Source organism: Magnolia sinica, chromosome 1 (assembly GCF_029962835.1).
Source record: "Magnolia sinica isolate HGM2019 chromosome 1, MsV1, whole genome shotgun sequence".
Lineage (NCBI taxonomy): Eukaryota > Viridiplantae > Streptophyta > Magnoliopsida > Magnoliales > Magnoliaceae > Magnolia > Magnolia sinica.
The window spans coordinates 3,534,398-3,546,922 of record NC_080573.1 but is presented as its reverse complement, the minus strand read 5'-3'; the positions used below and the strand labels follow the sequence as shown (position 1 = coordinate 3,546,922).

Genomic DNA, 12,525 nt, shown 5'->3' with positions numbered 1-12,525 from the left:
ATAAAATAAAAATAAAAAAACAACTCGAAGAAAGGGGCTCAAGGAAAATAGAGAGACGAGGAAAATGATTGAAAGTGATGCATCTCATTAGTGTCGCTAAAGGCCAATTTGGATATTACTAAATAAATTACTTTTTCTCCCGACAGACTCTTCAACTAAGTCAAGAATACCACCACATAGGGTTCACATGATGAGCCCGACCAGACCCATTGTGAATACATTACTAAATAAATTACTTTTTCTCCCGACAGACTCTTCAACTAAGTCAGAATACCAACACATAGGGTTCACATGATGAGCCCGACCGGACCCATTGTGAATACATTACTATGATAACTCAGCATATCTCTATAAAGATAAATTTGATTTATAATTAATACATTTAAGTAAAAAATGTTACTTATATATATATATATATATATATATATATATATATATATATATATATATATATATATATATATATATATATATTCAAAAATCTTGTTAGTACATGCCATTGTCAGTTCATACTTCACTGTTAGCCACCTGTACTAGGGATCAATACCAAGACCACAGTTGAAACGAGGTATCTTTCGCTTAGTCTACCACTTGAGCTATGGATCAGGGCGTAGATGTTACTTATAATTGATCTTAAACTAAACTTGCTTATCTCAAATAATTAAGTTGCTTATCTGTTATTTGTAAGTAGAAGAAAGTAACTTATTTGGTGATATCCAAACGGGCTCTATATGAGATGAGTTTGCTGCTAAAATGGCTCCCATCTAATTTACCAGAGCATGTAGCACGTGCACATACAATACGGATAGGGGAGAATATAGGAAAAATTAGAAATAAGGAGGGAAAAAATGTAGCACAAGTGCTGGCTATATGCAAATATATAGATAAAGAGGGAAGGGCACTCATGGTTTCCATGACTAGAATTAATTCATTTCCACCTTTTCATATGCCTACTCAAGTTTTAAATATGTTTATTTGTTAACATAATTTTTTAACACGAGCCAGTGTAACAGATGTACAATATGAATTTCATGTAATTATTGTAGTACTTCCATAAAGCCTTTGTTGCATGGTATCTTTTAATACCATACTTGTGTAGCTGTTGGGATTTTGGCCTGCGGAATCACACAGATTTAACATGGAAAACCCTTGCGGGAAAAAAATCATGGCATGAAGCGACAAATCTCCACTATGAAAATAGAAATTATAAAGAGAGAGGACTTACCTGATTCGAACAACCTCAAATCTCACCCTTGCTACACCCTTAAGAAACCCTAAAATCCTTTTAAGAACCCTTGGAACTCCTTTAGAAAGCCTTAGAATACTTCTCAATCCCGCATACACCCCTTTATATAAGTTTAGAAAGAAGTAGACTCGGAATATTTTCAATTGTGACCAAAACTGTCCAGCGACCAGGGGTGAAAAATTCTGTAAATTATCGATGGTATCGAGCAACATTCGATGTCATCGACGACTGGCATCGATGTCATCGAAACCCTGTCGATGTCATCGACAGACCACCAGACAGATTTAAGACATCTGTCTATAACAATCTCCACCATGTCTTCAATCTTCATCTGTGTAGCTTCTTGTCCCCTTCTCTTATTTCTGCATTGCATCATAACTTTTCGTGCAAACTCCGTCATTCTTTTACGCCATCACCAAGCCTAGAAAAGTTGCACAGAACTTGAACTTTTCTGTAAGAACGATCTAGGTGAGCATGTCTGTAGGATCAAAATCCACGTGCTCAACCACCTTTGCTCCTGTCTTCTCAAAAGGAAAGACGTAGTCTTCTTACCATCTCACTACTACCCAATATTGCTTGCGGTGTACTTGCTCATAACATTGATAGCCTGTGAAATAACCGGTCTAATCCAGACCATGACATACACTGTCAACCACATTCGAATAAGGCTCGTGAGATATCCTGCTTTTCCTCATCTGTTTTGGGACATGTTCTAAGGAAAACTTGAGGAGAGACGCGTAGGGAACGCTCTCCGGCTTTACTTGGCCCATCACATCCTTGATCAATACTTACACACAAGGTATTCCTCCTGTGATCACCAAAGCCTACTCCTCTTTCAGTCTCAATGCCGAGAACCATCTTTGCAGCCCCTTGATCCTTCATCCTTAATGTCCCACTTAACCGAGTCTTCAGTACATTGATTTTAGACATGTCATAATTAGCGATCTATATGTCATCAATTCCTGACTCATCATGAAGGAATCAAACTACTGCCTAAGCGACAGGTCGAACTACGACCTCCTGCAAAGTCTTTTCTCAGCCCATTTAACTTCGAACTGCTCTAGTTGCTTCATGTAGATCTGCTCTTCACTTTCTCTTACAGAAGTACAAACTCCACATCCATCCTTCCAGCTCAAGATCACATTGGCCAACTAGCGACAATCACGAATCTAATAGACACCTGCTATACCGTCGGCGCGAATATCTCTGAGAAGTCGATCCATTCTCTCTGAGCATAACCCTTCACTACCAACCTTGCCCTATATCTATACTGTATCCTCTTGAAGATCCACCTGCATCCAACCGCTTTCCGGCCCACTGGAAGCTCCACCAGCTCCTATATGTCGGTCTGGTACAACGAATCTATCACATCGCTCATAGTCACCTTTCACTTTTCAACACCAGGCTCACCTAGAGCCATCAGAATAGAAGATGAATTCCCTGCGATATTGGAGTCGTTCTATACCACGCCGATATCCTGCGATTATGCCGTGTGATTCTTCTCACAGGTGGCTGCTCCACCTACTTTATATCCCTGTCCACACGTCTTAGCCTTCCTGCCCTGCCCGCTCATGTGGCCATGCCCAACATGCCACACATGTGCAGAGGTGGAATCCGCTACATCTATTGCAGCTCCACCTTTTGAAGTGCTCTCGATCAACCTATACAAGTTATCGAGTCGTTGCGCTTTCATGATTACCCAGCCCCCTTAGATACCTTAAGAGCACTATCAATACCTGTGTATTCGCATCCTTTTACCTCAAGTACACCAAGAGAAATCAGATTCTGCTTCAAATCAGGAACGTGCCTGACATCAGTTAAGGTACGCTCCACCCCATCAAATATCTTGATCGCATCGAACCAACTGCCATAACATTACAGGCAATATCATTGTCCATAAATACCTGTCCACCATCGCACTCCCTATAGCTGGTGAACCAACTCCGATGAGGAGTCATGTGAAAAGATACTCCTGTGTTTAGCATCGACTCGTCCTTACGATCATCGTATGACCGCTTGATAGTAGACACAGACAAAATATTACCATCACATCCACTCGATCCATCTGAAGTGGCAGCATTGGCCTCCCTATACGAAGCCTCAGAATTTTCTCTCTTCGATTTAGGATTTTCACAATCCTTCTTCACATGTCCTTCCTTCCCACAATTTCAGCACTTTACATTTCCTTTGCCCTTACCCTTGGATTTGGATCTAGAACCTGAAGAACCCGTATCTTGTTTAAAATTCCTACCCATTGTAAACAGTGCATCAGAAGATGTCTCCATGTCGCCGTTTAACTTTCTCATAGCTTTCTTTTGAAGGGCTGAGATAACAATGTCGACACTCAAGGTTTTATTCGTATTACACATAGTGTCCTTGAATGACTCATATGACGCCGGAAGAGAATTCAGCAACATACATGCTTGTTCTTCATCTTTCATCACTTCCTTCATATCCAGCAACATGCAAACCAATTTATTAAAGTTGCTGATGTGAGCCTCCAGATCTCCACCCTCTGCCATCTTGAAGTTATACTACTGCTACTTCAAGTGTAGACTATTTTCAGAGAATTTTTTTGCATAGACATCCTCTAACTTCGCCCATAACTTAGCCGCAAATTTCTCCCTCATGACGTTGTAGAGAACCTTATCCGTGAGACATAAACGGATCGATGATAAAGCCTTGTTATCAAGAGTATTCCAATTATCATTAGTCATAGTAAACTTTCGCTCCTCAAGAGCATCATCTTCGCCTTGCTTGATTAAGGAACTCATCATCTTGATCTTCGATAACTCAAAATTATTTTTCCCTGAGTACTTCTCAATATCAGACCTAGTGCTTGCCATTATTACTAATCCCTCAGATTCAGATCTGTGCCTCAACGATTGCTCTGATACCACTTGTTGGGATTTTGACATGCGGAATCACACAGATTTAACATGAAAAACCCTTGCGAGAAAAAACCACAGCACAAAGCGATAGATCTCCACTATGAAAATAGAAATTACAAAGAGAGAGGATCGCTTACCTGATTTGAACAACCTCGAATTTCACCCTTGCTACACCCTTTAGAAACCCTAAAATCCTTTTAGGAACACTTGGAACTCCTTTAGAAAGCCTTAGAATACCTCTCAATCCCGCATACACCAATTTATATAAGTTTAGAAAGAAGTAGACTCGAAATAGAAAACAAAAATCGCAAAATCTGCGTTTCCGTAGAAAATCTGCGTAACATCTTCGATGTCATCGAAAACGGACCAAAACTGTCCAGCGACCAGGGGTGAAAAATTCTGTGAATTATCGATGGCATCGAGAAACATTCGATGTCATCGACGACTGTCATCGATGTCATCGAAACCCTGTCAATGTCATCGACAGATCATCAGACAGATTTAAGACATCTATCCATAGTAGTAGCTACATGCAAGAGGAAGAAAAATTTTAGTGGGTTTTTATTTATTTATTTAATTATTATATAAAATTCAAAACCCACTCTAATAACTATTTGAGTGGGTTACTCATATCAAATAATTCAAAGGATGCCGATAAAATCTAAGCTTTGCAAGTTGTTTGTGAGTGAAATCCGAACTTTCCCCAAGAAAACAAATACGTTTTTGAGTCTGGAAAATACCCAGTCATCATTCAAAGTGAATTCCCATGTCCATTAAATATTCAAAGCTTCTTTTTTAAAAAAAAATAAATAAATAAAAAATTTACCTTATGAAACTAATTAAAAAAAGACCTAAAACCTGCTCATGTTATATATGGTATAACAGGGTGAGTGGCACGAGTAGTGCACGTACAAAAAGGTTGGTAGAAAGACAAAGTACGAGAAATTGCTAAAAAAGGGTAAAAGGGTTGGGTTGCAACGAGGGCGGGACTACATGCTCGTGAAGAAAGAATAGATAGAGATAGAGATGAATGAATTATGTGACAATGCTCATCGGCAAAAAGCATACTTTGGAGACACATAGGATTCTCAAAATGAGGCCGTAGCTATGATCTCGTGCTCTAAGCCGTTCATCTGTGGATGTGGGATGCCTCAGAAATATCATAGATTAGAGGATCATAACACTTCGATATTTGGATTTGTTTACATTCTACGATAATTAAACAAGTTTACATCTTGTATATTAAAAGTGTAGTTGATGGAAACTAACAGAATGGATGGGCTTGTCTAATCATGGATATTTCTTGAGCAGTTTTGCATCTGCAACAAGTGGTACAAGATCTAAATAGTTTGGATCACCCAACAATGGGCCCCACATGTGTGGAAGTCGGTGTATCAGACATCGGACCTTTCAATTCCCGAGTACAGAAGAATCTCAATGATATGCTGGATCGTGTGACCATGTTCAGTGTAGGTAGAGGTCGAAGGGGATTGGCTGGTGTACCACACATCACCGACCTGGCTAATGTGTTGACGTCACCAGTTCCGTGGGTCCCATCATGTTATGAGTTATATCCAAACCGTTCACTTGGCGAGCTCATCGTAAGGCTGCATACTAAAAATAAGACAGATCCAAAAAACAATTGGACTACACTGTAAAAAGGAGTGGGGAATTGAACGTATACCATTGAAATCATTTTAGGGGTCACATAAATTTTGGATCAATATGATATTTGTTTTTCCTCTTCGTCTAGGTCTGTGTGACATTACGAATAGATTGGATGAAAAATATACGTTATGGTGGGCCCTACGAATGTTTTAATAGTGAGAATAGTTGTCCCACTGCTATTTGTGGTGTGCTCCACTTGAGCTTTGGATATGATTCATTTTGTGGATCAAGGTCTAACATGATCTCCCGGAATGGATGAACGGTGTGGATGTGAGAAACACATTATTGTGAGGCCCATGTAACTTTGATCTGCTTTGAACCGTTGGTACACCAGCCAATCCGCTCCCGAAGTGAGAATGCGTACGTGGACGCGGATTGCGTCCTACCCCCGCCCGGACGGTAATCCGTCCGGGCGGGGCTCTGTGGGGACCACCTCGATGGACGTATTTTATCCCCGTCGTTCATTGCTTCTATCAGACCGTTTTAAATTATCATTCTAAAATTGAGGCAGGTACACGACTCCAGTGGACCACACCAAAGGAAGCTGCAGTGATAATGACACTCACCGTTGAAGCCATTCTAAGGGACACTGTAATGTTTTTTTACCATCCAACCTATTAATAAGTTGATGTAGACGTGGATGAAGTGAAAACAAAAATATAAGCTTGATCCGAAACTTCTTCAGCTCCCAAGAACTTTTTAATGGTGGACGTTTAATCCCCATTTTGTGGTCCATTGGAGGTGTGTACCTACCTCATTTTTGAAATTATACTTTAAAATGATCTTAGAAAATAGATTCACGGCATGGATAAAACATTTACATCACGGCGCCACAGAGCCCTGCCCGGCGGGGGTAGGACGCAATCCACGTCCTGCGTACGTCGACTACATGTACAGAAGCAGAAACGCAAAAGACTAGAGAGGATGAATCCTACTCTCCCACACTTGCAAAATGCGTGCGGCTGACCTGGGCTGTTCATCATGTTGGTCCATAGTGCATGTGCCATCACGTGAAAATCAGGCTTGTTCGATGGGTATGAAAATACGGACAGCTAAAAGACCTGACCAGTGGTTTGCGTTCTACGTATAGGCATGGTCCATCTGATGAACGAATCAGTCTATTCTTTTGGGCCACACCGCAAAAGGGTGCAACCCAAATGATGAGCGGTCTAGATCTTGCAATGGCAAATTCCAAATCCTACTCCCTCGAGTAACCTTATCAGGGCTGGGGCAGAAAATATCAAAATCCAATCCACAATCCTGTCTTCCAACTTGCAGTGCCAGCTCAATGCTGGCCCATCATACCACATGGGTACCATCTTATTTTTTTGGTACCAAACACATCACAAATCTCCCACCGCTCCTTATAAAAAGACCCAAAACCCAATTCAAATATCAAACCATCTCTCCAAATACATTACTATCCCTTTGATATTCTCTCTAGGGTTTGGAAATGGGTTCAAAGGCCTTTGCATCCACAGCTCTTCTCCTCTCTCTCAACCTTCTCTTCTTCGCTTTGGTCACATCCACATATATTCCATGCCCACCTGTGACACCTAAGCCCACTCCAACGCCTTACAACCCCCCCACCAATTACCCACCTGCCTACCCTACCTGCCCAAGAGATACACTGAAGCTTGGTGTATGTGCTGATGTGCTAGGGTTGGTGAATGTGGTTGTTGGCTCTCCACCAACACTCCCTTGTTGCAGTCTCCTTGAAGGCCTAATTGACCTTGAAGCAGCTGTCTGTCTTTGCACTGCCATTAAAGCCAATATCTTGGGCATAAACCTCAATGTCCCAGTCTCCCTAACCTTGCTTTTGAACACTTGTGGAAAGAAGTACCCATCTGGTTTCCAATGTGCCTAAGGCCTCTCTCTCTCTCTCTCTCTCTCTCTCTCTCTCTCTCTCTCTTTGGTATTTGGTTTGTTGTGTTATAGGGTTTGAAGTTGTGGGTTTGTTGAGTCCTTTTTTTTTTTTTTTCTTGGAGTAGTGTATTGATTTTGAGATGAAAGGCTGTTGTGATTAGACCTTTCTATTCTAATAAACATATCAGTCAAGGCTAGTAATAAATCGTGTACTCATGGGTATTATTGAGAAAAGTGATTCTTGATGGAATAAGATGGGTGCTTTCTTAATTAGCAATGGATTAACCTGTAATGTACAGGTACTGAATGTGAGCTTTCATATATAATCTTGTATGTGGGACATACAAACCATGCAAAAGATGCATCAGACCATGAAGATGGCCTTTATGAAAATCAGGCTGGTCTTCTTTTAAAAAAATAAAATAAAATTTAATGTGACTTGGAAAGATACTGCACGTACAATACTAACAGAGAGCAAAGCAGCATAGAAGAGAATCCCAAAACAACAACATCATCCAAAGCTCAGCACCCTTCCCTATCCTACCCCATTACAACAACCATATCATCATAACAAAGGAAAATCAGGTTGGTCTACTCATTAGATCATCCAAGCCTCTATGTTGATTCCGACGATGGGACGTCCATTGATTTCGACGGTGGCCCACCTGAAAAATGGACCAAGCCATCATGATAAACTGTTCTTTTATGAACAAACCAAAGTCTCAAGCCGAAGGAAAACCGGTGAACAGTCACAACCAAAAATACATCTGATCTAGCACCTCATGCAAACGACTATGCAAAGGTCATTGATCCATACCGTCCAACTTGGTTGGGCCCAAATTCACCAGGATATATGTAGCCTGTTTGCCTTCTTTGTATGCGCGTCTATCTTCTGCTGGTTTATAGGCATTCCAGCCTCCGTGTGAAGTGTAATTTCGTTTGGGCAAGTCTGGGATGTTGTACACAGAAGCAAGAATGATGGGAATGTATGTTGGATGGTACGTGGACATTTCTTTTATGAGGTTTGCTAATTCCACACATATGCGTGTAAGAGTCACATACATCCACACACGTGGCACACAAAAATATGAAATATGTGTGTGAGATCTTACCTTTCTCTATGGTTAGATCTTCTACCTGAAAATATACAACTTCACTATCAAAGTAGGCCACAATGTGACAGATAAAATTTCTTTCTAGCCATTCATTTATTCCGGTATGCAATGGCCCACCTGCTAGAAGCTCTAAACAGTGTATCTCAATTGGTTGAAAGTTCAGATCCTACACACGTGTCATATTGTGGCGCATGCATCAGTGTATGGATGTGTACCTCTTCTCTTTTGTTGGCTCTATAATTATATAATTAATAGTGTTATTGATTGGACAGAAAAAAGTGGTCTATCTATCCATGCAATCAACCAAATAAAATTATTGGGAATGGGCCCGAAATAGGGACCTCCAATTTCCCCAAGGGGAGTATTCTGATACTTGCGTGCTTGATACGCAGGCACTTATGATTGTACACGTGGCATACATTATCTTAAGTTAAGCCAACGAAATTGTGGAAACCCACGTCGCTAAGTTACGACCCAAGATCAGATTGGTTGAACAATTTTTAACCTTTGATTCGTGGACACTTGTTTGTGGAAATAGGACCATTGGATATTTTCATTTTTAACGGTCCAATAAATGTCCACCAAAATGATGGTCGTCTTGGATCATGGCACATCTGAAATGGAATCATGATTGAACGGTTTGATTCGAAATAATTGTACCTCACCCCTGTAATTTTTAAGTGACTGCATATCATTTATCACACCCTGCCAGAGTATCCAAGTGCCTGTTACCTGAACCTTCCCTTTCGCCTTTTAGTCAGATAAATAAAGCTACTGGTAACGTGTATGTCATGGATGAGATTGAGACCTGTTCGAACGGAATATGGTCGAAGAGGTTATGTCTATTTATTCTTTTATAAATTCACCAACTTAGCTGATGAATGGCCTGGATCCTTGACACGTGTGCATGAGGGTCCTTCGTTGAATCGCGGACCACTAGGATGCCTAAAAGTAGCTTTTAAAATTCGGATGCGGATTGCGTACTACCCCCGCCCGTCCCTAGCTCCGAACGGGCAGTTCTGTGGGCGGGCCCACTGTAATGTATCTGTACATCCAAGCCGTCTATCCCTTTTCTCAAATTATTTTAAGTCATCAAAACAAAAATGAAGCAGATCCAATGGTCAAATAGACCACACCACAGATGACTCTTGCATTTAATGCAACCGGTATTTAATGCTTTGTGCATTTTAATGCAACCAAGCTTATTATTTGGTGTGTTCCATTTGAGCGTTGGATCTGCTTCATTTTTGTGTTCATGCCTTAAAATAATCTGACAAAAGTGATAGACAGCTTAGATGTAGAGATACATCACGGTGGGCCCACCCACAGAACTGCCCGTTCGGAGCTAGGGACGGGCGGGGGTAGTACGCAATCCGCGTCCTTAAAATTCATAGATGCTTTGCACAGTGGTTTGTTTGTTGGTTTTTTTTTTTTTTGGGTTTGCTGCACAAAGGTATTTGGTAACTTTGGCTCTACGTTGGAGGTGATTCAGGAACGTTCGTCGTCCAATAACTCAAATGTGTAAGGTGGTGAGGTATATCTCAACCGTCTATTTAGTGGGTCTTTGAATTTTACAGATTCATCGTTGGACACTTTTAGGCGGTCTTGATCGATCAAACTGTCGGGTTAACTGATCGACAGAATTTGGAATATACTTTGGAGACACAGGATTCTCAACACGGAGGCCCTATGATCTCTTGTTCCAAACCGTTCATCTGATGGACCGCACTGTGGATGTGGGATGCCTCAGAAATATCATTAGATTAGAGGATCATGACACTTCGATATTTGGATTTGTTTCCATTCTACGAGAAACATGTTTACATCTTGTATATTAAAAGTGTAGTTGATGGAAACTAATAGAATGGATGGGATTGTCAAATCATGGATATTTCTTGAGCAGTTTTGCATCTGCAACAAGTGGTACAAGATCTATAGTTTGGATCCCCGAACAATGGGCCCCACATGTGTGGAAGTCGGTGTATCAGACATCGGACCTTTCAATTCCCGAGTACAGAAGAATCTCAACATGGGTTCAAGAGTATCTTAGTTGAATCAGACTCTCTTCTAGTGGTGCATTTCCTTTGGATGTATTGGGTTGACAGAATCCGTGTTCTTAGTTGTATCTGTCATGTACAGTTTTTCCATATTTGTAGAGAGGGTAATGGACCGGTAGATGGCATGGCCAAGATGGGTAGCGAGAAGCAAGCCTCGGCCCTAATTTCTTCCCTCGCCGATCTCCCATCGGGGGTTAGAGGTCTCCTGCTCGTTGACAGAGTGGGATTAGGGGTTGCTAGGAAAAAGTTCAGGAGATAGTGCTCCGCTGCCTTGGCTTTTGGGTCAGGTTTAGTGGTTTGGTTTTGTGGGTTTTTCTATTCATACGATAGTCTCCTCCTTCGCTTTTTGTAGGAGGAGGCCGAAGCTAGGGAGTCTGTTGGTAGAGTTGTATATCCTGTTGTTTGGGAATGAATGAAGTTCGGTCAAAAGCAAAGAAAAAAAAAAAACAATTGTGGTGGAAACTGATTCCACGGTCGCGGCTGGCCTCGTGTCCGGGAATTCGATCACCCTGTGGAAATGGAGGCCTTGGGTTTCAAGGATCAAGAGCTTGGAACGGAATGCGGAGTTTATTTTCTTGGTGATTCCTAGGGAAGGGAATGGCCCGGCTGATGGTATGGCCAGGGAGGCTAGCGAATCCCAAACTTCTAGTGTCATCTCTAATCATAGGGATCTTCCTCATCGTATTCGTGGCCTTCTTTTCTTAGATAAAGTCGGGTTAGGTGTAGTCCGTGATGTCCGTCGGAGATTGTAAAGTTGATCTCAGTGGTGTCTGTGGATAGGTGGTCCCCAGGGTGCGGCAGCCCTGTTTTCTGCTTTCTTTTCTGATTGTGCAGCTCACGATAGGTGGTCCCAATCTTTTTTGTTTTGGGACCTCCCGAAAGGTTGTAAATTTTTTCGTTGAATGAATCTGTGGCTAGAGCCCACCTTTGAAATAATAATAATAATAATAATAATAATAATAATAATAATAATAACTAGTCCTATCCAGTTTGCTGCCGCCTGTCAGTATTGGAAATTTGCCTCACTTAGACGAGGCGCACCCCATTTGAAACTGAACAAGTTGATCTAGGTGGCTGAGTGTTTTTTTTGTAATCAATGATGTTGCCCACTTGAAATATTGTGGTACCAGGGTAGACGGTTTACATGTCCAATCAAACAGTACGTTCTTTGTATTTACTGAGAAATAAAGGTTCCTAAATTTCTTAAAGGGTATCAAGACATGCACCTGATGTTGGCAATCCTTTTTCCTTGTGTTTCCAAACAGAAGAACATTAAACCAACCGTATATTTTGAATTTTATTAACATGGGACCTTCGCTGTACATGTTTTTGGGGGCAGGGTTACAACAGGTCGACCCATGCCTATCGTATAACCCCCAGCTACACAAAAATCTCCCTAAACGCTAGAAAAGCAAAATGAAAATCCCATAGATCTGCTGGGAAAGAAACACCTCCCCCTTAATTATCTGATTCATTTTTGGGCTTATGTTCTAAAATGAGCAGAAAAAACAGATGATGGCAATATACATGACAATGGGCTCACAGAGCGGACATGGATTCACTGCTAAAGCCTTTTCTATGCTGAAAACCTAGGTGGGGCTCATCATGATGTTTGTGAGAAATCTACCCTGCCCATCCATTTTGTGAGGTCATTTTAAGACATGAGGCCGAAAATGAGCCCA

General features: G+C 41.2%; 2 protein-coding genes across 2 annotated transcripts in view; both read left to right on the top strand.

Annotated features, from left to right (window-relative positions):
• LOC131236943 (NADH dehydrogenase [ubiquinone] 1 beta subcomplex subunit 8, mitochondrial) overlaps positions 1-12,525 on the top strand; it is a 58,734-nt gene that overhangs the window by 24,233 nt on the left and 21,976 nt on the right. The gene's annotated exons all lie outside the window — the stretch shown is intronic.
• LOC131236935 (14 kDa proline-rich protein DC2.15-like) lies at positions 7,192-7,924 on the top strand. The gene has a single exon (XM_058234478.1). The coding sequence runs from the start codon at positions 7,259-7,261 to the stop codon at positions 7,670-7,672; it is 414 nt and encodes a 137-aa protein (XP_058090461.1). The 5' UTR covers positions 7,192-7,258; the 3' UTR covers positions 7,673-7,924.